Genomic DNA, 27076 nt, shown 5'->3' on the forward strand with positions numbered 1-27076 from the left:
TGCTGTGCCTCTTTTTTGACTCATCCAATGTCATACACACTAGCAAGATTAGCAAAGCAAGCCTCTCATCAATGGACACATGATGCACCTCGCGCTACATGTTGGTCTGCCAAGCGGTTCTATAAGTTGAGTGTAGGCTCCATCAAGAAGGGCCAGATTGTTCAATTCAAGGACAAGCCATGGAGAGTGTTGACCAGAGACCATGTGTCTACTGGAAGAGGTGGTGCTGTGGTCAAGATGGAATTGCAGGACATCTTGTCGCCTGCCAAGATCAATGAACGTTTCAAGTCTGGAGATTCGTTGGAAAGTGAGTAAGAGAGCCTCGAATTTATTGCATCGTATTGACTAAATAAGATGCTTTCTTCCAGTCTTGAATTTAGCTGATGAGGCCTATCAATACTTGTACTCTGAAGGTGATCAAATTCATTTATTAAACTTGGAGACATTCGAGGAAATCGAAATGACAGCTTCTAAATGCGAGGGTGGCGACAGATCTGTTGCTATGCTGGAAGGTATGTAAAAACGTTGTGCTTTTTGCTTGACATTCATGATGACTCATTATCTCCTCTGTATTAGACTCTATGCCTATCGCCGTCAGTTTCTTGACTACACCAGAACAGGGCAGACAACCCTGTACATTCAAACTACCATCCAACTACACTTACACAGTGCAATCCGTTGTAGATCGTGCTGGTCAAGCTGCAAAGGGCACTGTTTACAAAACTGCTAATTTAACCAACGGCGCTAAATTACAGGTGCCTGAATTTGTGAATGAAGGTGATAAGATTGTTGTAGATATCGAGACTATGAAGTATGTCAAGCGAGAGTTGTAGGCGATAGTAGAATAAACGGATAGTATATACATGCTGCTTATTTGCGCTTGATTTTCTGCTGCTGCTGTTGCATGAAGGGTTTGTACAGACTATCGGGTATCTTGTTTAGCTTTTTGAGGGCCATGATGAGATTGTTGCGAGTCTCCATGTGTCTGCCCTGCCAAGCGAATAGTTTCGGTAGAAATGTGAAAACGAACCATTGTCTATGGAACACAGAGGCCTGTAGTAGTGTTTTTGGTACAGTGTTGTTCTTTTGTGTGAATTGTTGCAGCACTTCCTCTACTTCATCGGGTATGTTCAGTGTTTCGGTGATGCTTTCTGCTCGCAAAGGAGTCATTATCGAAGTAGGGTAATTTTTCAAATGTTGATTCAACTACACGCAAAATGAATCGGTAAGCGTATCCCGAGGCCAGTTCGTATAGCACACTTACTCCCAACTCCAACAGCCGTTTACGCACAGCAGATACATACACTTGCGAGTTTGGAATGGTTGAACAATTGGACAATGCTTTTCCGTGTATCTGAAGGACGCTGGGTAGTTCATACAGCGTCATTTGAAGCAAAATCTTGATAAATACTGTGCTGGTTCGTTTGTCTAGTATACTGCTACTTGATACAAATGTTGCCTACATTTTACGTGTGGTGAGCTGATGTATGTATCTAGCATTACAGTAATATACCTCAAACCAACTAGCATACGTGTAGCCAACAGACGCGTGCATGTGTTCCAATGCGATCTGAGTCAATGTCAAGATGACACCCAACTCACTCGACTCGTCTCGTTCAAGCGATTGCCTCACAGCAGTATTGACAGCTTCAATGATATCAAAGATACGTAACACATCGCCTCCTGAAGCATTCAAGTCTTTGCAAGCCGTGAAATACGAGTAGAGTAATACGGACATGTCCATCACTTCAGATCCCTAGTCGAGCAGCCATCCGTCAGCATCATATACACACTAGTGATTCACGAAAGATACCCACCCTCTCAAGACTGGAACCCGTGGATGCAATATGAGCTATAAACTGTGTTAAGCTGTTCTCAGATGCCACATTGAATTCAAAAAACCACTGCGATATCAGCAGGTAGATGGACTTCTTGGCAAGAAAGGAGTCGTACGCTTTAGTTTGTCTCTGTATTGTCGAGCTGAACAAAGATTGCTTGACATGTCTCAATTGTCGATAAAAGCATATATTGGGGTTCTCATCATCATTTTTAGGGCGAACCTTGTGGAAGCTCATTAGGCGGATCAAAATGGCTTTGAGCTGATTAAACGGCATGCAATCAGCATAGTATTCCAGTATCAAGTGCAGTCGTTGCGCAGTGTGGGGTGTCATCAAGGCTGTCCAGCTTGTCAGTTGTCTGCCGTCTTTCTCAAAGAATTGGTCTAGTAGTTCTTCGGACAGGTGTGGTATGTAGGCTGCGCCAATGTGAGTGTCAAGCTCTCCTGTGGCGCACAAGCATAAATATTACCTTTAGCAACATCTTCATTTTGACTGATCAAATCAAGCAATGTTTCGTCCAAGTTCTCTACGTGTTGAAGAATAGATGGCAGACTTAAAGCAAGTATTTCGAGGCGAATGTAGAGCTTGTAGTAGTATTCAAGCAGTCGAACAGTATTGACAGCTTGCTCGCTTACAATCTGGTTGAACTGTACCGATGAGAATGATACATTCTGACACATAAATGTAATGTCTTTTGCAAACTGAGCTAGCTTTATATCTGCCTATAACATTGTATAGGTGAGTAATCTCTTCTTTTTTTTTTTTCACTATCATGATCAAAATCACACCTCTTTGGTATTATATAAAAACTGTACAAACTTGCTAGCTATCTCTTTTGTTGTTATCGAATGATTGGACTGATGTCTTTCATGGAGGGCCAGGCTGCAATGTCTTTTAGAATGGCCTTGAGTTAGATTCCATTGTAAAGTATCTTGCTCTGGTCTGATGAGTCTTTTATTTCGAGTAGCAGGAATAAGGGACATGAGCAAAAAGATGAAGGCAGGTGTGTAATTTTTCAACTAGCGTTTGTAAGCAACTGTGAGCGCAGTCTCAGTCTATGATGAAGACTGCACATGCATGACAACCACTTGCTTAATCTTTGGTAGGGACCTTGGAAATCCAATGTTGAATGGCATTGCACAGCAGCTGATACATGTGTTGAAGTAAAAGTAGCGCAACGAGAGACATGACCCATTGCATTGAAGAAATCTTTATTTGAAAATCAGTTTAGCCATTGCACATACATACAAGATCAGCATTTACCAAGAGCGTTGGAGAAACAATACCAAATAAGAGTACTTTCAAGGCAGACATGAAAAGAAGAGAGAGACAGTTTTGTACAATTCAGAAGAGACCAGCCTTTAGGCTATTCATAAACAGATGATTTCATCAGCGACACCACATACATCTGCTACTAGAATGGAATACCATGCTGATAGAGTATTCATGCTACACCACAATCAAGCTTGACACAATAAAAAGCCCAAACAAAAGCAAGCAAATGATCAACTTATGGCATCAGTTAGATAGCCTCCCTTCCTCTGCATCTAGCACAGCATACTTACCATCGCTTTTAACGTCAGTGGTTCGACAAATCCATTCGTCACTTCCCCAAACACCTGCGCGGCAATCTTTGTTTTCCCTACAGTATGTGCTTGGAATTGCCTACATGTAATCCAAGAGTGAAGGCACCATATCAAGTGTAATACCAACAAGCGTTTACATCAGATCAAGTTATTATAAAAAGGATATCTGTCCCATTCATCGCAAAAGCTCTGCCACACAGCACCCTTCAAGTGAGGTCCACAATTGTGATTCACATAATTCCGATGGCAAATGCGTGCTTTTTCTGCCAACTCTGTAGGGTATTATGTAAGCAATCTCGCTCATGATTTGATCCGTCAACCTGTTCCATACCATCCATCTCGTAGTGATACCGTGCTTGAATTTCGACTGTGAATGATTCCAGAGTTCGATACAATACGTATAAAATAATGGCTATACCTACAAAATGGAGAATCACCCTGACATAGCTGTTCGGACAGACAAATCAGTCAAAATATACGGCGTGTAGATGGCGATAACTATCTACATACCTTCCAATGATGATGGCCGCATCTGGCGTGAAATACTGTGTAAAACGCTGGAGATCCAGTCGTTGGATGGCCTGTTCATGTTGTATTCTGCGCCTCTTGGCAGGCCGTTTTTCTTCAACAGACATTCAGTGAGAAATGGTAAATAAGAAAAGAGAATGTGTGTTATGTGTCACGAGTAATTGGGAACAAGTTGATATGACGGCTAAGTCAGGTCATGCAAAGGTGATTTGTACCACAGCAACAGCAGTTGTTAGACCAGCAAAAGAGGGAAAAAGCAGTAAGGGCGCTTATTGTTCTCTCTATATGCAAATGGGGCCATTCAAATAACCGTCTTCTGTGTCTCGGAAGTGTAAAAAAAATAGAGGCTAGTATTTCTTCCGTCTTTCCATTACACTATCATGCAAGACAACTTTAGAGATGCTTTCTGGTCCCCTGTAGCCGCCACAGAGCCAATACCCAACTACACTATTGGATTACATGCGCTTCATGACAAACTATCCACATCTGCGCTTGAGAATGATACCATTACCACCTACTTGCAAAAGCGCATTGATACGGAGAACGCGTGCGCCGACTTGATGCTATCTGACCTCTCATCTGCCATGGCATCTGCCTCTGCCTCTGTAGAGTCGACCATGAACGCTAGCTTGAAGAGCTCCTTTGACATGGTATGTCACGAGAGTACAGAAACTGCCCGTTGCCATCGAATGCGAGCAAACGTGTTAGCGCAGGATGTTCTGGAACCATTGGCCAGCTTTTCTCGCTTATTCAAGGACCAATTGCAGAGCAAAAGGTCGAGATTGGAAGAGGATATCTTGGAATTTGAGCATGCTGCTCAATCTGCATTACTCACAAGGTCCGTGTACTGGTCTCGATGCCGAGCGCTTGAATTGGCATGTCCAGATTTCAGACCACCCGTCCCTTTTGGATTCCAAGAAGACGATGACGAGGAGAATGATGACCTGAATGAAGGTGATGAGGATGATGTCAAGGATGCTCAGTTTGTAGGTGGAAGGCAGCGATCCAGTTCTGTAACGTCAGAACTCAATGTGGATCGTGGAGGCGTTCGATTAGGCAAATGCACAGTGCTGCCCTACAGAGATGTCGCAAGAGCTGTCAACAGAATGCAAAAGATGATTGAAGGCACCAAAGCCGGCCCAACAGCACCTCAGAAATACCTAGGAAAGCACATCTTTGAATGGATTCGAGACTATTGTGCTACCCCACCGCACACCTCGCAGCAACAGGAAGTGACGCTGGACACGGAATCACAGGAAATATGCAAACATCTGGTGGCACTGAAATTCTTGCGCTGTGTGCCCAAGGAAAAGAGTGGATTTAACCAGGATCAGTACTACGAAGTGCAGCAGAATGTGGTAGAGCGTTATCTGCGCAAGACCCGTATTCGACGCAGTGTGGATAATGGCCAGCCGGAACCAGCACATGAAGGTGAGGTGAGCATGACATTGGAAGTGCCCTCTTCGTCTCGTTCTCCATCAAACGGCAATGCGACATCCAATGCTATCAGTGGATTCTTTGGCCGTTTTTCATCTCGAAAGAAGTCTGCTGTAGACCTCACTACCAAAGCGCATACAGAAATGGTGGAGGCGGATGATGCTTACAAAAAGAAAATCAAGGCAGTAAATCAAATGAGGAAATCACTCGAGGAAAGCCTGGTATGTACTGTAAATATATGTTGAAACTAATCAAAGTTATTAATAATATGATATAGGCCACTCATTTTGATGAAATGCAGCAACTGGAAATGGATAGAATCAATGCGATCAAGCACGGTAACATTTTGATTTTGACTTCTGATGCAACATGTGCTCATGCTTATTTTAGCTTTCATAACTATGGCAACTACATTGACTGGCACACTGTCCATGTTTAAAGAGGCCTACAGCCGAATTACACTCTTTCAGGAGCCGTTGAAACCCGAGCAAGATATTCATTATATTGTAGAACAGTTCAAGACAGGCGAATACTGCCCTCGACCCATGGTGTATGAAAACTATTATCACGGAGCTGCTATTGATCAGATCTTTGGTGTGCCATTGGAAGAAGTAGCTCAAATCTATGGCTCGTACGTGCCTCCCATTGTCAACAAGGGCCTCAAAATCATTGATGCAGGTAAGCAAGTCAAATGGTGAACAAAGAGGTGACTTAAACTGATTAAAATAGGTCTTGCGCTAAAGAAAAAAGACGAACTTATTAAGCTTACCAAGGATATATGGTCCAATATGATACCAATGAAGGAATTGAACAAACTGTGTGATGAAATTGATAGTTTAGCAGGCTCTAAACTGAAGCAGATACTAGAGACATTCAACCTGAATGAACTCGCCAACATCATTCGAGTCTATCTGTTGGAACTGCCTGAGTGTTTGTTAACATTTGACTTGTACGACCCCGTCAAAATTCTTTATGCTACTCCACAAGGCACCGAGAGTCGACTGATGTCTGTCAGTAAACTGCTAGCCACTCTACCGTCCCCCAATTACCATACACTGAAGGCTTTATCACATCATCTATTCAAGTAAGTACTACTTTTTTTAGCTTATACACTTGTGTAATAGCCATTAAACAACATATATATAGATTGTTGAAACAAACCAACGACGAAGACTTGCTCAATCAGCTGACATCCATGTTTGCCTACATCTTGATACGACCAAGAACAACGTCTTCAATAAATATGCATGACCGCCATCCTAAGAGACTTGTACGTGATCTATTGACCTGCTATGATACCATCTTCACCAAAGCTGTCAATCGTGCTCAAAAATCCAGTGCTTCTCGATCTGCCATTGTAGCCGACAATGCGTCTTCGACTGTATTATTCGTGTCTCCGCCCATGAATGACACAGCCCCAGATCACACCAACACTGAATCAGCATTGCGTCGCACACTCTTGAATATCATGCATCGTAACTCTGCAGAAACAGGCACACATGCTGACCACGACGCTTCGCCTGACAGTCCCGGAGGGCCCCCCATTGTACCTCATTCCAAGCTGACACTATTTGAGGATCCAGATAAAAGTGAACCAACACCAAAGCAATCAGGCACATCCACACCGCAAGAGCAAATCAAGAATATACCTGTATTGGATGACAATGATCGTGTGGATGCAGAACGTCTTTCTACTGATGTGAGTTTAATGCTTGATTTAGATGACCAAGATGATGCAGTGGAAATTACAGACAAAGATGATGTTGATAGACGCCGATTGACACCTACTTCAGAGAGAACACCCAACCGATCTCGTGCGTCTACTCGAGGCACCCTGGATAATGTGGACCTAGATCCATTTTTTGACGATTGATCCCATAGTAGTCAATAAAATGTACACTACCTAGCATGTTCCATGCAATGCAGTAAGCATTTTAATCGTTGAGAGCCTTTAAAACAATAGTTGGCTAGCTCGAATGCATGCCATTCATCATATCATTGCATTCGGAAAAGCTGGACGAAGAAGATGTGTATTACATATACTGCATTACGTTCTGCTTCTTGATATGCTTGTAGTAGTATGAATATTCGATTTTTTTTTGTTAATATTACGAGTGTTTATGCTTCGGATGGCTCTCTACCTTCGCTTTGTTTCGGTGAGAACCAACCTGCGTAGCGGCAGCCCGCGCTACCGATTGCCCTTGCGTATCTTATCAACCTACCACTTACATATGAAACCCCTTCATATTATCTGCGGATCTGATTCTTGTGTGATGCTCTACATCCATATACGCGTAGCTACTCCATATACGGGCAAGCAGCATGCTGGTATTTCCCCTTTATAACTCCTAGTGTCCCTGATACAGCGAAATCTGAGTGCATTTAAGTCGTGTTTTCTCGTGTTCAAGGCCGTTTTAGATCGTAAGAATAGCACCAAACAATTGCTCTCATCTGGCAGTTACTTTCAGACACCTTTGCTCAACTTTTTGGGGACCAAAAAAACATTGTCAAAATTCGACCAAAAAGCATGAGGTACCCCTCATGCTTTTCATCAAAAATCAAACGACCGCGTTTTTGACCTCGATAATGAAGACTTTTGCTATGGTATATATTAATTCAAAGTGTTTCTATCGATCCAACGTAAACCCTGAAATCATCTTTGTGGGACTTTGATATGTAAAATTTCAACATTTTGGCCAGAAACCTCTTTTCATATTTTCACAAATTGCTCAATAAGCTTATTCAAAACATCCATCTTACTTGGCACCATTGGATGCGCCTTGAGAAGCACTCCAAGAAAGCTTAAAGAAGCTCGGGATGATTATTATATTTTTTATAGGCGACTCTGGCAAAATAGTTCAATCAAGTCGAAAAATAATCAAAATCTGGCCAATCTAGAGTAGACTAAGAGTCTGAATTTAAATTAATTTTGGCTGGTGGGGCCGGCTGGCAAACTCAATACCCTTTCCACCATGAAGGCAATACAGTAATAGATGCTTTTGAAGCGCATGGAAAGTAGGTGGCAAATTGCATAGCACTATCGTCAGATATGCTATTTTATTGCATTCTGTATTCAATAATGCCAGTCTATCAAAATACTTGTTAGATTAACTTCGTTTCTTTTTGAGGCGTTAAAAGTGTCTAGAGACCATAAATTGATTATGTTGCAATGAGCCTTTTGACTCTTCGGGTGGTTTCCTGACATACACTTTACTTTGATGGAAGCCAAACTGCGTTCAGGTGGCTCGCGCTGCCACGGGTCTTTGTCCAATATTGCAAAATTAGTAATAGCTAAAGTGTTAGAAGAAACTTGATTGTTGTTGATTGATAGCAATTTAATATAAAATCTCTAATCATATATGAGCCATACTTGACAAACGCCTGACAACTCAGCTTTTATAATAGTGCCGCAAACGTGTCTATAGACTATAAATTCATTATGTTATGATAGTACATTTCATAGTGTAGTATGGTTTTGCAAATTTTGCAACCTGCAACGTTGCAGATTAGCATGCCAAATTTATGTCTCCGTAACCACGTTTTACCTGCAATAATCAAATATACAAACACTCTAATTTATTACTGTAATTATAAATGGATGTTCTTTACAGATATCCACGTTTGTAGCAGCCAAAAGAGCAATGAGTTATAGACTGCACTGCCCTTGATCCATCATTAAGGAAATGCGTTTATTGGCTGGAGACCAGTTGGAGGAATGCCGACATCCATCTTCAAGAAGCGACGTAAATTAAGGAGTTGCATCGTCAACAGAAACATTTCTTTACACTGGACTCTTTATTTTCCAAATTAAACATTTGATATTACACATCTGGATATCTGATAAACTTAATTTGAATGTAAGTGAGCTCAATTATAAAATCAATTAAACAGTGAACTGACATGCAACACACATTAGTATATAGAATAAAATGGTAGGTCAATTTTACAGTCGCGTATCAACATACATTCAAGAGCGGCGACATAAACATGTAACAAAGCACCATATTGATATGATACTGTAGGATTTACCAGAGAATTGGGTTGTGCGTCACTCTCGTACCTACAACAAGGATTATTACTTCAACACAGTTTCAAAGGAATCGCGTTGGGATGCTCCTACAGTAGCAGGAGAAATTGATCGAGTGAGAGCTAGTCATCTACTAGTCAAAAGCAGAGAATCGAGAAGACCTAGTTCATGGAGAGAGGAAAACATCACTCGCACCAAGGAGGAAGCTTTGGAAATTCTGACAGAATACCAAAAGAAGATTGAGGCTGGTCAAGAGACATTATCTGCTTTAGCTACTCACTTTTCTGATTGCTCAAGTGCCAAACGTGGCGGTGATTTGGGCTACTTTGAAAGGGGTCAAATGCAAAAGCCTTTTGAAGATGCTACCTTTGCGCTTCAAGTAGGTGAATTGAGTAAGCCTGTTTGGACTGATAGTGGTGTACATTTGATTTTAAGAACTGCTTGAATGAAATAAATTCATTGCTATTTTACTTTTTCATCTTATGCTCTAATCTTAACATTGCTTGAAGGAGAAAAAAAAAGTTATCCATTTGCATTGATATTACTACTAAGTTGAGGGAACTATAGATACATTTGTCCCAGGATACGTCATTCAAAATGGTTCCATCTTAATCCACACAAAGCTTGCATATATAGAAAAAAATTGTTGAAAATAGTTGCGATCATTTGTATTTACAATGATTTGAAGCTTCATGCAAAAATTGAAGATGACAAAGGCCTACTTTATCAAAGTGCGTTTGATATTGTTGCGTATTTGGTCAGAACCACTCATCTTCATTACTAAGAGTCTTGCTCCCCAGCATGAATTTCAAAGAAGCAAACATTACTCCAATCACACAGATATTCGATTCAGCATGAGCTAGATTTGCATTGGAGATTATTCAGGTCTAGATTCAAGAGGTGATCGATCAATCATACTTCATTGCCATCAAGCTTTTAAGAGAAGCATAAAAGCATGCATTTGCATTTACTTTTTTTTTTTTGTAGTATGAGCTTGAAAAGGTTTGTAGACACAACCATCATCACTTTAGTGCACGAATAAACAAGAAAATAACTACCGCAGCGATCAATTGCATCTCTAGCTTTCGACTGCGTCTCAAGGGCCACATCGGGCTCTTTTAAAAATATCAGCCATCAGCCTGAATACAAAGTATAGTTGTTTCCAGTTATAAAAGCAATCGAAGTGTCATCCTCACTTGGATCCCTAGTTGCATGCAGCTTTTTTGTATTTGTACACGAAATAGTCTCAAAGAAAGATTGTCAAATTTAAAGATGAATGGCTTCAAGACTCAAAATAATCTGTTTGTGAGCCAATATGAAGTCTGAGGCTATTTTCTTTTTGAGACGAGCGCGGCTTTTGTTAGTTGCTAAACATGCTTCCTTGTTCAAATACAACCTGTTAATTACGATTAAATACGACTAACAGATATTTAAATGAGGTGTTGTTGGGAAACGACGTATTTAAAACCGCTTGATTATAACTTGCTTCGTTATGGTTTAGCAAAGGGTCAAAGGTTTGCTGCGCAATTTACGAAAAAGCGAGAACAACTATTCAAGGCTTTATGGTGATGCTAGAGCCTTTATATCTGGACCATTGTATGCACATTCTGCAAGGCTGCTAAACATATGAGCGCCACCGTTTATTTAAAGAAAAACCAGTGTTAAAACGATATTCCTTGATAAACTGTCAACCCAATCTGACTTTTCCATTCATTGATTTTTGTTCCCCTCCTGTGTTTGCTCTACAAAATGAGACCTCGTTTGGTCACCTACGGTGATTTCTTACTGAAATCAAATTTTCAGTCTCAAAACCGGAGTTTACAGTGTTCAGAATAACGAAGTATAGACATAGGAAATACAATTAGAACTGAATATATTTATCATGTTATTCCAAGATTGAATGAGGACTAAAACAAGTGTAAATTTCGATGATATACTCATACCTATTTGGCAGTGCCGCAGCAGCAATAGAATCTTAATCTTGAATGAGGGAGAATTGTATAAGTTTTGAAGCAGTTAACGAATGCTTGCTGCCGAAAGCTGATGGGCCACCAGTCAGGTACGGTCAACGATGAAGATTCAAGATTGAAGAATGCTCTTCGTAATAGATTTGACGAAAGAACGTTTGCCAGAATTGAAGAAGCCCACCACTTTCAGGAACAAAAGATCTAGATTATTACCACAGCACAGGAATCAGGATATAAATTAACCATTTGATGCTATTACTCATGTCCCTTTGCAGCGTCTAACTAAAGAAGCCTTAATATTTTACGCATCTCTGTTTATGCCCAATCCTTACAGTGTATCATACAACGAATAAAACATTTGCCACTCAGATATGATCTATATCCTAAACAATAACGCCACTACTGTAGCAGAAGGTAACTTTTAAGTGAATGATCTTGGATACCTTGGCTTGAGCTGGTCTTTTCGGTAGTGTAGCTCCGTGGTAAAACCACTATGTCCGACTTCACTACCACCTGTTGATGCCGGCTCTTGCATCACAGAATTTGTAGAAGGCATCATGAATCTCCATTTGCTCGACTTTCATAAAAGATTTCGCTTTTTGTCTCCTCCCCAACCCTCCAGAGTGCTGATACAGATTCAGCGTTTCCAGCACTAGCCATTTTTCTTAATGGTGAGTCTCCAGTACAATGGATAAGCTTTATGTTAAGTTTTACGGCTGGATAAGATACCTCTACTGTGGACAGCCATCAAAAATATCCTAATGACTTTAGATTGTATCCATTTTGCTACCCTTTTATTACAAACATAAACTCATTATAAATGACATCTTAATAAAAAATCAACTAACTAGAATCCTTCGATCCCTGAACCTCTGAGCCAATCAGATTGCTTGAAAACTCCGCTGACCTAAAAAAAATTGCGAGGGTTTCCCCCTGTTTTGATGTGAGGCAAAATTTTAAGCGCCGCTATAATAGCAATATAGCCACTGCTATCATCAAACTTCCCTCAGGTGCTAGAGCATGCCTTACTTACACCACCTAGCTTTAAATACTGGCATTGAGACCCTCAATCATCACTAAAGTAAGTAGCGATAACCAAGTGGAGGCAGCCTATCTACCTCCTAGCCTCGGACAGAGTCTTGTTGAGCTTCAGGGATAGGCACATCCACACAACGTAAGAAAGATATGCTTCAAAGAAACATAATAGTAATAAAAGAAACATACTACAATAGGAGTATAGTAGTACGTAGGCAAAAAAGGGATACTCACACAAAGTGAGTCAAAGAAAAGTGTAACAAATACAACATCAGAGACGTTCAGAACAGCTCATTGTTGTTGCAACAAAAATCCATACATGAGCAACATGCATGGTAATAGTCGGATGTAAAGCAACACAACCAACAAAAGAAGAAGAAAAACGCAAAAAAGTAAACATCATGAATGCATTATCATGAGAAAGGAAGCAACAATACAAACGTTCAAAGAAGTTTATATCATTGCGACCAGAAGAAAGAAGATACTTACCACTTATCACCACCGTCGATAATAAACCAGAAGAGGATACGCAATCACTTAATATAAACCAGAGAACGAGCATGTACCAAAGACAGTAGACCAAGAAAGACCATATTAGCAGCAGCAGCAGTAGCACCAGCACCATAGACAAACCAAAAAAAAAACGAGCGACACCAGAGAACGAGCATGCACCAAACACAGTAGAGCAGGAAAAACCATATTAGCACCAGCAGCAGCACCAGCAGCAGCACCAGCACCAGCATCATAGATAAACCAAAGTACGAACACCACCAGCAGAGACCAGACAAAGACCAAAGAAGCAACCGCCAGACATGATAAACCAAAGACGCAGACAGCAGAGATACCAGAGAAGTAATGGCAGCAGCACTCACTCAAACAAGCAAAAAATCATTAAAACCTAATAAACTCAATTAGTGTTAATACTACGCCTTCCAGTGCCCGTTATTGAATGATACTTAATATATTCCTCTTTAATGAAGCAGTATCAAGTTCTTCCAACAGTACAAGACAAAGTTATCGGAAGCTAGAGTGTTATTATCAGTCAAACGGTGTCCAAAACCACCATGGTTTGATACCAAAACGCGTTTTGCAAAAAGGGTAAAAATGGGGGCAGGGAAAAATGAGAGAGTAACCTATCCGACGTCACGACCAGTAGATTTAGTCTCAGTCTTGTACCGTAGCAGCCGTAATTGCGGTAGTTTAATTTGAAATTATGCAGTGGTATTTTCGTGTTCAAACTTGACTTGATCTCACATCCTTTAAACGTTTTTGCTAAATTTGACTATGAAAACTGTCGTTATCACACCCAACTTTCTAATACGTCTCTAAAGAACTAAAGAAGCCGCATCGAATGGTGCTAAGTACTCTCAGCTTTCAGACCAAAAATAATGAGCAATTTACAAAAATATGAAAACAGGTTTTCTGTGAATATGTCAAAATTTAGCATATAAAAGTCTTATAGAAAGAGTTTCCAATGTTGCATTTCATCTTTACGATCAATTTGATCTAATATGTATCATAAGAAAAGTCTTCACTTTTGACGTGAAAAACGCGATCGTTTGATTTTCAAGAAGTTTCCCTTGCTAATACTCATGGAAAAACGATGATTTTCATGAATTTGCAACAACCCAAAAAAAAATTGAGATAAAGCATCAAGAAGTAAAGCGTGGCCAAGAGGAGGTGTGTGGTGCTATTCCAAGCTCTCAAAAAGACTTGTATTAGGAGATATAGGTGTTAGAAGACTGCAACATTTGTGTCTAGCTTGGCCTGTTACTGAAGAATGTGAGGCTGTATCAGGTAAACCAGAATTGTATTTAACAATCTATAGAAACTACATTTTCTGGAATGCAAACTTTATGCCTTAAGCGCTTTTGGCGTCAATTTCGATGCTGAAATACAGCAGATGTGTCTCACATCTGAGAGCCCTATTAACATAATATAAAAGATTAATCCATGTATGCCTGTATCAATACAAACGTTATACACATGTAAACATTAAACTGTAATAATATTATATAAATAACAAACAATTTGTGGAATTTGAGGCTTTATAGACTAAAATTCACGGAAAAAAAAGAATAAAAAAAAAACAGTAATAAAGTCAACTTGATAAAGGTATGTTTTATTATCAAATTGACAGGTTTAAAGTAAACTGAAGTATCTGTACTGGCCAGGTAGATGATCCTTCTTATATACTATAACAATGGATAAACGTTCTATTAATTAGATTGACAAATAAGTCAACTCAGATCAACTAATGTCTAATCATGCTAAAAGAAAACTCCAGCAAGCTAATCATGATTTGTGATGAATTCGTAATAATAAGTCGATGATAATAATCAGTTGTCAACTGTATCTAAAACGAAAGCAAAGAGCTTCTTTATTACAGGGCATCTAGCTTGCTTAAATATGGTAGATCCCTGGTCAATGACTACTACGTTGAGATGGTATATAAATAGCAGGCCACTGGGGCCTTATGGATTGTTGGTATAGCTTGTTGAGAGGCCACCTAAGTCGATATGTTTCATGTAGTGTAGGTGGATCTCGATATCTTGACATTGGGGAGATTGAATGTATTGTAGTTCCTGAGGCACCTGTGCACACACAATTGACTGGACTTGTAAACATAGATGTGATGTGATACGATAAACATCATCTATGCTGCTACACTGTAAAAGGTGGCTTGAGGAGAAAGTGAATGTAGCCTAAGATGCATGCTTGTATGCAACAGAGACGCATGCTGCCTACATGCCTCTCCATTACGTTTTGCTTTTTCCCAGAGGTGAATATGGGTGGCATTGGGGCCTTCGTTTGCAATTGCCTGCTTCAACTGTTGATGCCATGGATGTTGACAATGAAGAAGCGCAAGAAGAGGGACAACGTCGAGCAACAGGCAGGCTTACCCAGCGTGCCTTCTATAGATTTAGATTGCATGTCAGGAATGGTGAATCCAAAATCCTGTTCCTCTCGAGACGTCTATTCCAGCAATACCTGATCGATGCTTGGGCTGTTTGTGAACAAACCAAGTTAAACTGGATCAAGGCTAATCAAACGACTCTCCGTGCTGATGTCTACAAAGGTCTTGCTGATGCTATCAGTGCTTCTGATACAGATCTTGAAACGGTGGGTAGAACGTTTATTTTGCCAAGCAGTTTCACTGGTGGTCCCCGGTTTATGGCAGAGCTGTACCAAAACGCAATGGCTATTTCTAGATTCTTTGGTAAGCCAACGTTATTCATAACGTTTACTGCAAACCCAAACTGGAGGGAGATCCAAGATGAGTTGTTGCCTGGCCAAAGTGCTGCTGATCGCCCAGATTTGGTTGCTGAAGTATTCAACCGGAAGCACGACGCATTACTCAAAGACCTGAAGCAAAAGAAAATCTTTGGTGCTTATAAAGGGATTGTGAAAACAATCGAATACCAGAAGCGCGGCCTCCCGCATAGTCATATGCTGTTGTTCTTGGATAACCAAAATGACCGGTTTGATACGGCAGAGAGGATCGACCAGATTATTTCCACAGAAATTCCAGACGTTCATCAAGACCCTGAACTACATGCAATTGTCACCCGCAACATGATGCACGGTCCATGTGGTGGTTATAACAAGAAATCTCCCTGTATGGTGAAGGATGCTTTCGGTAACGACGTCTGCTCAAAAAAGTTCCCAAAGCCTTATCAGCCAGCAACCATAGTCCCTGATGATGGGTATCCACTCTATCGTAGAAGAATGGATGGCCGCTCTCATGTAGTACGCATCAAAGATGATCAGAACGTGTACCACGACTTTCATATGACAAATGAATGGGTGGTAGCGTATAATCCATTCCTATCAAAGAGATACAGCGCTCATATCAACGTGGAAGTATGCGCCAGTGTCCAGGCTATCAAATACATCAACAAGTATATATACAAAGGTTCTGATCAGACTACTCTGAAAACCACGACTACCGCGACAACAACCGCAACAGCTGGTACTGCAGCAATGTATCAGAATGATGAATGTGCCAAATATCTGAATGGCCGTTATATCAGCCCGTGTGAAGCCGTCTGGAGGTTGAAAGAGTTCCCAATGCATGAGGAAAGCCCACCTGTCACTACACTTGCTATTCATCTTGAAAATGAGCAGCCTGTATATTTTGATCCTTCCTGGCCTCAATCAAGAATTGATAATGTCCTGAGAGAGAGTCATACCACGCTCATGGGTTACTTTCATTATAATGCCGTGAATCAAAACAAACCTGGTTTTCAACCATTGCTTTACCAGCAATTCCCAGAGCATATGACTTGGAAAGAAAAGAAGCCAAAAAGGTGGGAAGCAAGACGAACCGATACCATGTCTATCGGCCGCATGTACTACTGTAGCCCTGCTGCCGGTGAGAGGTATTATCTGCGTCTGCTGCTCACAGTTGTCAGAGGAGCCACGTCGTTTTCTCATCTGAGAACTGTCAATAATCACGAGTACGCCACCTTTCGCGAGGCCTGTATGATGCTGCATTTGATCGAAGATGATGGAGAATGGACCAGAGCCTTTGAAGAAGCTGCTACCTTTGCCTCTGGCTACGCAATGCGTTCAATGTTTGTCTCTGCGCTCATGTTCAACTCATTGGTATCGCCTGTTCAGATTTGGAATCAATTCTGTGAAAGTTTCTGTGATGACCTTGAGCATGCAATCGTGCAAAAAGGGTATTTGCTGCTGCTCAGCGTGCAACCTGACGCTGAATTTTACCATGGAACGCGAAGTCTTGATTACGGCTTATATCTGTTGCAAACATCTCTTGGTGCACAAGACAGATCTCTGGGTCAGTTCAATTTGCCTTTGCCTCTCTTCAACTGGAATGGCTTGATAAGCAGAATGACTGGCATACAACGCAATTCATTGATACTCAATGAAATGTCATATCTCCAAGATCAAGAAGCCTTTTCGTATCAGCAAAAGTATGCTCAAATGAACGCTACCCAGAAGCACATATTTGAGACCATCACCTCCTCCATCAACAGCAACGCCAACAGCTCACATTTCTTTTTGCAAGGTCCAGCTGGCACTGGCAAAACCTTCATTTACAATACTCTTTGTCACTTTTATAGAAGGCAAGGAAAAATTGTTCTCTGTGTTGCCTCCTCTGGCATTGCTGCTTTGCTACTTCCTGGTGGGCGTACGTCACACTCTCGCTTTGCCATTCCACTCAACATCCACGAGCAGTCTGTGTGTGCGATCAAGAAGAACGATGACCTTGCTGATCTCATTCGAGAGACAGCATTGATAATTTGGGATGAAGTGCCAATGCAGCATCGATATTGCTTTGAAGCTTTTGATCGAACACTTCGTGATATTTGTAGTCGTGGTGATGAAGTTACCTTTGGTGATATTCCTGTTGTTCTTGGCGGTGATTTTGCTCAAATTCCACCTGTTGTTAGGCAAGGTGGCCGTCCTGAAATCGTCAATGCCTCACTGAAATCGTCAAGATTATGGCCCAAATTACAAAAGCTGAGCCTGACTGAGAATATGAGACTTGCCAACTCCAATGACACAGATAGGCAATTTGCAGATTGGATAGGAAAAATGTCGTATGAACCATCCATGATTGGCAGCATTGCTTTGCCCTCTTTTTTGAGGCAGATGACTGATCTTGATCAGTTCATTGAAGATATCTATCCTCAGCATGTTCTGCAGTGTCCTCTGCAAAATAGTGATTTCTTCAAGGAAAGAGCTATTCTCTGTTCAAAGAACGTCAACGTTGATGCTATTAACAGCAAGGTGATGGAGAACGTGATTGGGGAAAAGGTCACTTTGTACTCTGCTGACACGGTGCAATCTGATCTGACCAACACTGAGACCCAAGCCTATCCCTCAGAGTATTTGCAAGCCCTTTCGCCTTCAGGGCTGCCGCCAGCAGTTTTGGAGTTGAAAGTAGGTCTTCCTCCTGTAATGCTCTTGAAAAACCTCAATCCTGAAAGAGGTTTGTGCAATGGTACAAGGCTGATCATTCAGCAAATTGGACAGTATGTCCTCAAGGTGAAAATCCTCGGAGGGTCAGGTGCTGTCGAGTTGATTCCTCGCTTTACTTTGTCTACATTGCCTGGCACATTGCCATTCATTTTGACCAGAAAGCAATTCCCGTTTAAAGTATCTTTCGCAATGACCATCAACAAGTCGCAGGGTCAATCCCTCAGAAAAGTTGCCGTGGACCTCAGGAGTCCCGTATTTACTCATGGTCAACTCTATGTTGCCATGTCAAGAGCAACATCTGCCAATGGCATGACCATTTTATTACCCGAAAATATGAAACACACAGAAAATGTGGTGTATCCTGAAGTTCTATTTTCAGATACTACCTAATATAACTACTCTATATTTTTTTTTACCCTTTATAACTATTGATTTAACCAGTTTTATTGTAATCGGTCAAAGCCCGCAGAGCGACGCCGTCATCGAGCGTAGCGAGATAGATCGGCTAGTACAAGTATAAGTCTATAGCGCCATCCATGTCCGTGATGCCATCTATAGCCTATATCTTCTATAGTATGAATCTTATAGTACTAGCGTATCTGAAGTCCATATTGTAATGAAATAGCCACCCAAACGTAACTTAATTGAAAACCAAAGTTCATCAAATAGCACTCATTCAAATTCATGCTATTTGGATCTATTAATGAAAGCGCTTGTTGTGCCAGAAGGGCTACAACTGTCTATAAAGATTAAGGTATTCTTGATGGGTATATATGCCTGTGTTGTGCAACAACATGGACAAGCTATGACAAGTGAAGTGCATCTCAGCTATCTAAATACTGAGGTTCACCAGATATGATAAGCGTTGTACAAGATAAATTGCTACTTTGGCATTCAGAACTTAGTATAAATAGAGTAACTCTTGTCTTCATCAATAAATCTTTAGTTTTTGTGTCTGATCTTATTCAAATAAGTCTTTTCTTGTTTTTATAATATCGAACATTTATTATAAGCTACAAATAATAATCCTTTTATTCTTTGTGCTTAACAGCGCTCAAATGTACATCAAAAAAGCATTTAAAAATACTAAAGTAAAGATACACGCTTATATCGCACATCGTGTGAATGAATCACTCCTGATCACAGTGTATTCACTCACACCCATGATGGTCGTAATAAGAGATGTTATCTATATCCAAATAAAATCAAATCAATAACAAGCATATTCAAATATGACAACTATGCCCTGCTGCCATAGTTGCACAATATCCCAGATAAAGGGTTCCATACTTTAATAACAAACATTACTGTGGAATACATCCACTATGATCTGCATTCCGACAGTTCATCCAGTTACCAGATTTAGATATAAACTGTATGTACACTGGATTAGATGTACGATATCGATTTATACTATGAGAAGATATGGACTTCAGATACGCTAGTATTATAAGATTCATACTATATAAGATATAGGCTATAGATGGCACCACGGACATGGATGGCACTATAGACTTATACTTGTATTCCGACATTGACTACGGATGTTTACCATATCTGGATAGGCACCAAGATTAATGCAATATGAGCTTGTTGCTTCAGATGTGCACTTCATGATCCACGCTATAAGACACATGCTTATATCCGTGATACTAGCTACAGATACTTTATGTACTACAGACTTGTACTATATACGAGACATGCTATAGACATGCATACGATATGCTATAGACATGCCATATATCCAGATACATGCTAAAGATGTTTGCTTAGCGATATACACTCAGATATGTACTATTAATATAGACTAAGAAGACTGTACCTATCGGATACATGCTACTAGATCGATATTAATTATCCTTATGGAAAGGATAGATCAGGGTACTTCGGATGAGAGTCTAATTATTCATCCAGACAGAGCTAAATCGTGATTAGCTTGCTGGAGTTGTCTTTTAGCATGATTAGACATTAGTTGATCTGAGTTGACTTATTTGTCAATCTAATTAATAGAACTTTTATCCATTGTTATAGTATATAAGAAGGATCATCTACCTGGCCAGTAGAGAGACTTCAGTTTTACTTTACACCTGTCAGTTTGATAATAAAATATACCTTTATCAAGTTGACATTACTGTTTTTTTATTCTTTTTTTTCCGTGAATTTTAGTCTGTAAAGCCTCAAATTCCACAATTACACTTCAAAACATCAAGGTTACATTAAATAATTATGCTATGGCGATAGTTCATCCAGGTCCATCAAGATTACTTAAATCGCCCCTTATGGCCAGTGCTCTTGCATTGATTACCATTTTAAATCAAACATCAACAACATCTGTCAGATATCGAAATAGCAGTATCTATTGCTCTTTATCATCGCTAATTCTACAAGCTAGTTGCAAATGTATAAATACTCTTATTTTTTTACTCAATTCCAGGATCTTCAGTTCATTTTATACACAAAATAAAATACAGTTGATTTCTATTGTATTTTACTATTGCTTTATTTTTTTTTGTGAAATCTATTTAAACCTGATTTCACTGCACTGCTCATTATTTTCGGTCTGAAAGATGGATGTAATGAGCACCATTCGATGCAGTTCCTTTAGTCCTGTAAAGCTATATTAGAAAGTTGGGTGTGATAACGGCAGTTTTCATAGTCAAATTTGGCAAAAACTTTTAAAAGATGTCAGATCAAGACAAGTTTGAACACGGAAATATCCACGGCACAAATTCACATTAAATTGCCGCAATTAAGGCTGCCGCGACAGAAGACTGAGACCAAATATACTAGCCGTGACGTCGGATAGGGCGCCTCTAAGTCTTCCATACCGCCCCCCTTTTTTCCCTTTTGCAAAGCGCGTTTTGTATCAAACCATGGTGGTCTTGGAAACTGTTTGATTGATAATAACACTCTATCTTCTGATAACACTGTCGTGCACTGTTAGAAGTACTTGATACTGCTTCATTAAAGAGGAATATATTAAGTATCATTCAATAACGGGCACTGGAAAACGTAGAATTAACATTAAATGAATTTACTTATTAGGTTTTGATGATTCTTTTTGTCTGTTTGACGTGGGTGCTACTGCCATTACTTCTCTGCTATCCTTACTGTCTGCTTCTTTGGTGTATCATGTCTGGTGGTTACTTCTTTAGCCTTTGTTCGGTCTCTGGTGCCGTTCATTCTTCGGCTTTTCTATGGCGCTGGCATTACTGCTGCTGCTAATCTGATCTTTCCTGGTCTACTGTATGTGGTGCATGCTCGTTCTCTGGTGTATATCCGATGATTGCGTAATATCTGGTCTATCTATGGTGGTGATAAGTGGTAACTTCTTCGGTCTTTGTCTGCTCTCTGCTAATGGCGTTCGTTCTTTGGTGTGTCTATGGTACTAGTGTTGCTGCCGCTAATCTGGTCTTTTCTGGTCTACTATATTTCGTGCATGCTTGTTCTCTGGTCTGTCTCCGGTGATTGCCTATACTCTTATGGTCTATCTGTGGCTGCGGTAAATGGTAAGTATCTTCTTTCTTCTGGTGGCAATGATATAAAACCTCTTTGAGCGCTTATATCATTGCTTCCTTTCTCGTGATAAAGCATTCATGATGTTTGCCTTGTTGCATGTTTTTCTTTTTCTTTTGTTGGTAACGTTTCCTCTGTAACTTTACATGAGACAACATAGTCATTATGTTGTATTGCAAACTTATAATACCACTGTTGCTTTTGCAGTTGTGCGTATTTGTGCCATGTTGCTTTACATCCTACTATTACTACCATGCACGTTGCTCATGTATGGATTTTTGTTGCAACAACAACGAGCTGTTCTGAACGTCTCTGATGTTGTGTTTGTTATACTTTTCTTTGACTCACTTTGTGTGAGTATCCCTTTTTTTGCCCTTGTACTACTATACTCTTATAGTAGTATGTTCTTTTCTTCATTCTTTTTTCTTTTATTATGTTTCTTTGAAGCATATCTTTCCTACGTTGTGTGGATGTGCCTATCACTGAAGCTCAACAAGACTCTATCCGAGGCCAGGAGATAGATAGGCTGCCTCCACTTGGTTATCGCTACTTACTTTAGTGATGATTGAGGGTCTCAATGCCGGTATTTAAAGCTAGGTGGTGTAAGTAAGGCATGCTCTAGCACCTGAGGGAAGTTTGATGATAGCAGTGGCTATATTGCTATTATAGCGGCGCTTAAAATTTTGCCTCACATCAAAACAGGGGGAAACCCTCGCAATTTTTTTTTAGGTCAGCGGAGTTTTCAAGCAATCTGATTGGCTAAGAAATTGAAACAACGAAGGTCTACAACTAGTTGATTTCCGATTGATGTCATGTATTATAATTTTGTGTTTGTAATAAATATGTATTCAAATACTGATACAATTTAAATGCTTCTTTATTCAGAAGTAAGATAAGGTGCAATTTTTCGATCTGGTATCTATTACACAATTTTATGCGAGGAATATTTTTTAAATAAATTCATTGTATATGAGGAAAGTTACGTTGTGAATGTCTGAAAGTACGTGAGAATGGATATAAGTTTATTTCAGTAAAATCAGATGGAGAGAAAAGGAAAGGGCGAATGTCTACTGCTATTTATATGTATGATTTATGGATTGCTTACACACCCGTCTAGAATGATGTCCTCATGCTAAGTTTTAGTGTCAATCCTCACTTATGCTAAATGGTAATTATTTCAGATATAGATGATCAGTCTAAATATCTTTAGTTGCCCTTGGCAACGTTAATTACTTACATTCCTTATCTGCTATCTTTTGACATACAGAGAATAGCTTACTGAAACTTAGCTTATGTGAATATCATGGTTATCGTTTGCATGTTGATACAGCTTATTTACATATGCTCCATATGCGCATAGTTTATTACTGAATTCAATCTACGACATTATGATTCAGGAACAGTTATATGTGTGAATACAACAAGTTATATAGCTGCTGCATTATACTAAGTACCAAGTAATCCCAATGCCATATGCCTTGCCAGACATACATCGTTTAACATTGACTCCCATGTTTCAATTTCACGGACTGTTGTTTTGCTGGTGTAATGAAATAGCCACCCAAACGCCACTTAATTGAAAACCAAAGTTCATCAAATAGCACTCATTCAAATTCATGCTATTTGGATTTATTAATAAAAGCGCTCAAATGTACATCAACAGCCATTTAAACATACTAAAGTAAAGATGCACGCTTATATCGCACATCGTGTGAATGAATCACTCCTGATCACAGTGTATTCACTCACACCCATGATGGTCGTAATAAGAGATGTTATCTATATCCAAATAAAATCAAATCAATAACAAGCATATTCAAATATGACAACTATGCCCTGCTGCCATAGTTGCACAATATCCCAGATAAAGGGTTCCATACTTTAATAACAAACATTACACTTCAAAACATCAAGGTTACATTAAATAATTATGCTATGGCGATAGTTCATCCAGGCCCATCAAGATTACTCAAATCGACCCTTACGGACAGCGCTCTTGCATTGATTACCATTTTAAATCAAACATCAACAACATTTGCCAGATATCGCAATAGCAGTATCTATTGCTCTTTATCATCACTAATCCTACAAGCTAGTTGCAAATGTATAAATACTCTTATTTTTTTACTCAATTCCAGGATCTTCAGTTCATTTTATACACAAAATAAAATACAGTTGATTTCTATTGTATTTTACTATTGCTTTATTTTTTTTTGTGAAATCTATTAAACCCAACTTTACTGCAAAATCAAACGGTATGGCCCTTTAAAATCTGTCCATTTTCACACTTTTTCGTCACTACTCATTGACATCGTTTTCAACAAAACCAAATACAACATTCCCTAATCAACCACAGTACCCTCTACAGCTTTTACTAGACATACAACCAACATTCACATAGTAATCCAATGACTTTTATTAATAGCACCTACTCTAAATTTGCAAATTCCAAAATTTACAGCTTCCTCAACCACAACTCATCCTACCTAAAATCCAATTACGCCGTCGTTTTTTTTCAAAAACTCTGCTATACTAACTTGCTACTTTCAAAGCTGTAGCATAATTTTTTTTTAAAAAAATTGATGTTCGATTATCCGAAATGATGTATTATTTTTAAACCGGATCTCCAAATGCGTAAAACAATCAGTTCAAGCACACATCACATCAGATCATAAACTTTGACATGAAACAGGATTCAGTTACGATCCGTATCATGGCATGTTCAGGATAATAGATCCAATCTATTATCCTATCACCCAAATCAACCTATCTAATACCTTATCCTCGCATCAAATCCCTCAATTCCAATAGTATATAAAGCCTCTTATTTCCAACGTAATAAACGATATTCTTTACCTGATTAATTTCATACTCGTTTTATAAATAATTTATTTCTGATAAATCACCTCAGAATATCTTAAAAACTCGCTCGTCGAAATAGAAACAGTACCAACTATTCAAGAGTGGTGCTATTCAGTGCGCAATTCAGTTCTTTACAGATTCATTATTGACTTGATGCAATGGTTGCCATCGAAAAAGAATATATTATTTGAGCGATTGAAAGGCGAAATTTCGCATGATACTGGTGTCAACAAGCTAATAAGAGCTCACTTATTGACAGACAAATGCCATGTTGATGGCTCTTGCTGTTAGGACTAAACGCTTGTGCCTCCTCTTGCTTGGCTCCAGTAAATGTTTCTAAATATGTTGTGCATTTCCAGAAGTAGTTTAGAAACATGATGTGTAGTAATCTTCTGTGATATGCCATCATGCAAATAACGACAGATGAAAAATATAGTTATGAGTCTATTTTATTTACAATTTAAGCTTTTTATTTTTAGTACAAAAGACAATATTGCGTGTGAAGGAGGTATACTGATTACTTTTTTGATTTGTGTTTTTGTTGAGAAAACCTGAATACTTCCGTAACAGCATCCGTGAAGCATTGAAAATTGTAATCCAACAATCCGTATTTCTTATAATTGTCATTTTTAATCATACAGATCAACGCTAGCAAGCTATTTTAAAAGTTGTTAGTTCATCTTTCTGAATAGCTCGTTTTCAACGCCTGCCTATTGATTTCTTTCATGTATAACACATCACCATTATTCAACTTGATGATGCTTGAAGCATCTGGCTCCAGCGAGGTGGACGTTGTAGTTGCTGCTGCTGTCGTACTCATAACCTCAGCTTGATGAGTGGCACCAACATCCAAATCACGCAATGTAGACTCATCATACGTTTGCGTGCCTGTATGATTCGTCGCAGCAGGCTCCTCTGTGATACATGGCGTGGATCCGCTCTGAGGACTATTTCAAAGTACTATCAGCAAACTATTCAACCCTTTTATACTCATTATGTTGCAATAATTACCCATATATACATTCAATGTCAAGAACAACATCAATCATATCAGAACAAAGCTCATAAGAATCCATTTCCACAGGCGTGCTGTCAGTTGCAATGTAAATTTTTGTCAGTGTGTCAAAGAGATAAGCTTTTTCCACGCCTGAGTTCTAAGCGCAACGTAAACTGCATTAGATATGTGCCAATCTTCAGGACATACACTTACTGCTCTCAAAATGTCCAACAATTTCTCCAGTATTGGCAGTTCTCGTATTAGTTTCTGTATAATTTTGCTAAATGCCTCATAGATTGAGTTATCGTAGATGCTTGTCAAGTGATAAAACAGATGAATGTTTTCCTCTTGATCGATATCAACTAGAAATTCTTGCATTTTTCTTATAATATCAATCTTTACATCTAATCAATAAAAAAAAAAGAATGCTGTTAGTCTAGTGGCAACATGCCGCATACTGCAAGGTATGTACCATCTCTGTATTCGTCTGATAACCCATCTACTTTGTGTATTAAGATCTCAAACGTAATTCCCGGATTTACTTGCCACACTTTGACGATAGTATACTGCAATCTATGCAGTGCATTTGAATAATCATCTTGGGCATCAATAACAAACACCAGCGATCCAACGGTATCAAATATCTCTCTTGCATCGTATGCTGTATCATCAAAGTAATTGACCTGGCCGGGAAAATCCCAAATCTGAAAATCAATAAACGATCGCCTGGTTTAAACATGTCAGCACCCTTTCTCCTCTCTGTGTGCCTACATATCTTACTTACGTTACATCTTCTTTCTGAATTTTGGTGGTGCTCTCAAGCAACAAAGTGTCTTGTGGTGGCATCTTTCCAAAGACGACTCTTTGTATACTTGATTTACCACTCCTCTGTAACCCCATCAATAGAATTCGTGGTTTATCGATGGGTGATTCTACCATGATTTGATTTGTACTAGTTGGGCCACTAACCACAACATGTTAGCAAGATGCGTTCAGCGATAATCGTAATGTATTACTTTGTTTCCATTTTGTAGGGCGAGTATGAATATGGATCCTGCCAATATTATCAGTAAAATATTGTTTGAATTACACAAAGGGCTTACATTCATTGAAAAGGGTATATTTAGTGTATGAAAAGAAGAAAGTACAACAAGAAGTATTTGTATTGAGATGACTTTATGCAAGCACGGGACCTGCTTTCTGTGCAACTTGGATGAATCATTTTGTACCATTCGTTGGTATCAGCAGTTGCCCAGTGCAACAGTTTCAAGCTCTTGCAGCCTAATAAAGGGTAGCAATAACCAACGAGAGCGATTTAGAGCTACTCATCTCAC

At 39.5% G+C, this 27076-nt stretch overlaps 7 protein-coding genes across 7 annotated transcripts; 4 read left to right on the forward strand and 3 right to left on the reverse strand.

Moving 5' to 3' along the window:
- Positions 1-27: 27 nt before the first annotated feature.
- ATC70_007634 (uncharacterized protein) lies at positions 28-833 on the forward strand (the record flags this gene model as incomplete). The annotated part of the gene is made up of 3 exons (XM_064826893.1): positions 28-307; positions 369-512; positions 577-833. 3 exons carry the CDS (start codon positions 28-30, stop codon positions 831-833), a joined length of 681 nt encoding a protein of 226 aa, XP_064675950.1.
- Positions 834-870: 37 nt separating this feature from the next.
- ATC70_007635 (uncharacterized protein) lies at positions 871-2518 on the reverse strand (the record flags this gene model as incomplete). Its single annotated transcript, XM_064826894.1, has 5 exons — positions 871-1206; positions 1265-1459; positions 1514-1756; positions 1818-2254; positions 2308-2518. The coding sequence occupies 5 exons, from the start codon at positions 2516-2518 to the stop codon at positions 871-873; spliced, it is 1422 nt and encodes a 473-aa protein (XP_064675951.1).
- A 1044-nt stretch (positions 2519-3562) lies between these two features.
- ATC70_007636 (uncharacterized protein) lies at positions 3563-4059 on the reverse strand (the record flags this gene model as incomplete). The annotated part of the gene is made up of 3 exons (XM_064826895.1): positions 3563-3696; positions 3756-3871; positions 3935-4059. 3 exons carry the CDS (start codon positions 4057-4059, stop codon positions 3563-3565), a joined length of 375 nt encoding a protein of 124 aa, XP_064675952.1.
- A 273-nt stretch (positions 4060-4332) lies between these two features.
- On the forward strand, positions 4333-7262 carry MYO2_2 (Myosin type-2 heavy chain 1; the record flags this gene model as incomplete). The annotated part of the gene is made up of 5 exons (XM_064826896.1): positions 4333-5610; positions 5667-5727; positions 5780-6067; positions 6119-6473; positions 6536-7262. The coding sequence occupies 5 exons, from the start codon at positions 4333-4335 to the stop codon at positions 7260-7262; spliced, it is 2709 nt and encodes a 902-aa protein (XP_064675953.1).
- A 2056-nt stretch (positions 7263-9318) lies between these two features.
- On the forward strand, positions 9319-9861 carry ATC70_007638 (uncharacterized protein; the record flags this gene model as incomplete). Its single annotated transcript, XM_064826897.1, has 2 exons — positions 9319-9321; positions 9412-9861. The coding sequence occupies 2 exons, from the start codon at positions 9319-9321 to the stop codon at positions 9859-9861; spliced, it is 453 nt and encodes a 150-aa protein (XP_064675954.1).
- Positions 9862-15166: 5305 nt separating this feature from the next.
- On the forward strand, positions 15167-18757 carry ATC70_007639 (uncharacterized protein; the record flags this gene model as incomplete). Its single annotated transcript, XM_064826898.1, has 1 exon — positions 15167-18757. The coding sequence occupies one exon, from the start codon at positions 15167-15169 to the stop codon at positions 18755-18757; it is 3591 nt and encodes a 1196-aa protein (XP_064675955.1).
- A 6664-nt stretch (positions 18758-25421) lies between these two features.
- Positions 25422-26769, reverse strand: ATC70_007640 (uncharacterized protein; the record flags this gene model as incomplete). The annotated part of the gene is made up of 6 exons (XM_064826899.1): positions 25422-25692; positions 25757-25899; positions 25956-26146; positions 26215-26468; positions 26527-26706; positions 26759-26769. 6 exons carry the CDS (start codon positions 26767-26769, stop codon positions 25422-25424), a joined length of 1050 nt encoding a protein of 349 aa, XP_064675956.1.
- Between the last annotated feature and the right edge of the window lie 307 nt (positions 26770-27076).

This window comes from Mucor velutinosus, assembly GCF_035048745.1.
Source record: "Mucor velutinosus strain NIH1002 chromosome Unknown tig00001553, whole genome shotgun sequence".
Taxonomy (NCBI): Eukaryota; Fungi; Mucoromycota; class Mucoromycetes; order Mucorales; family Mucoraceae; genus Mucor; species Mucor velutinosus.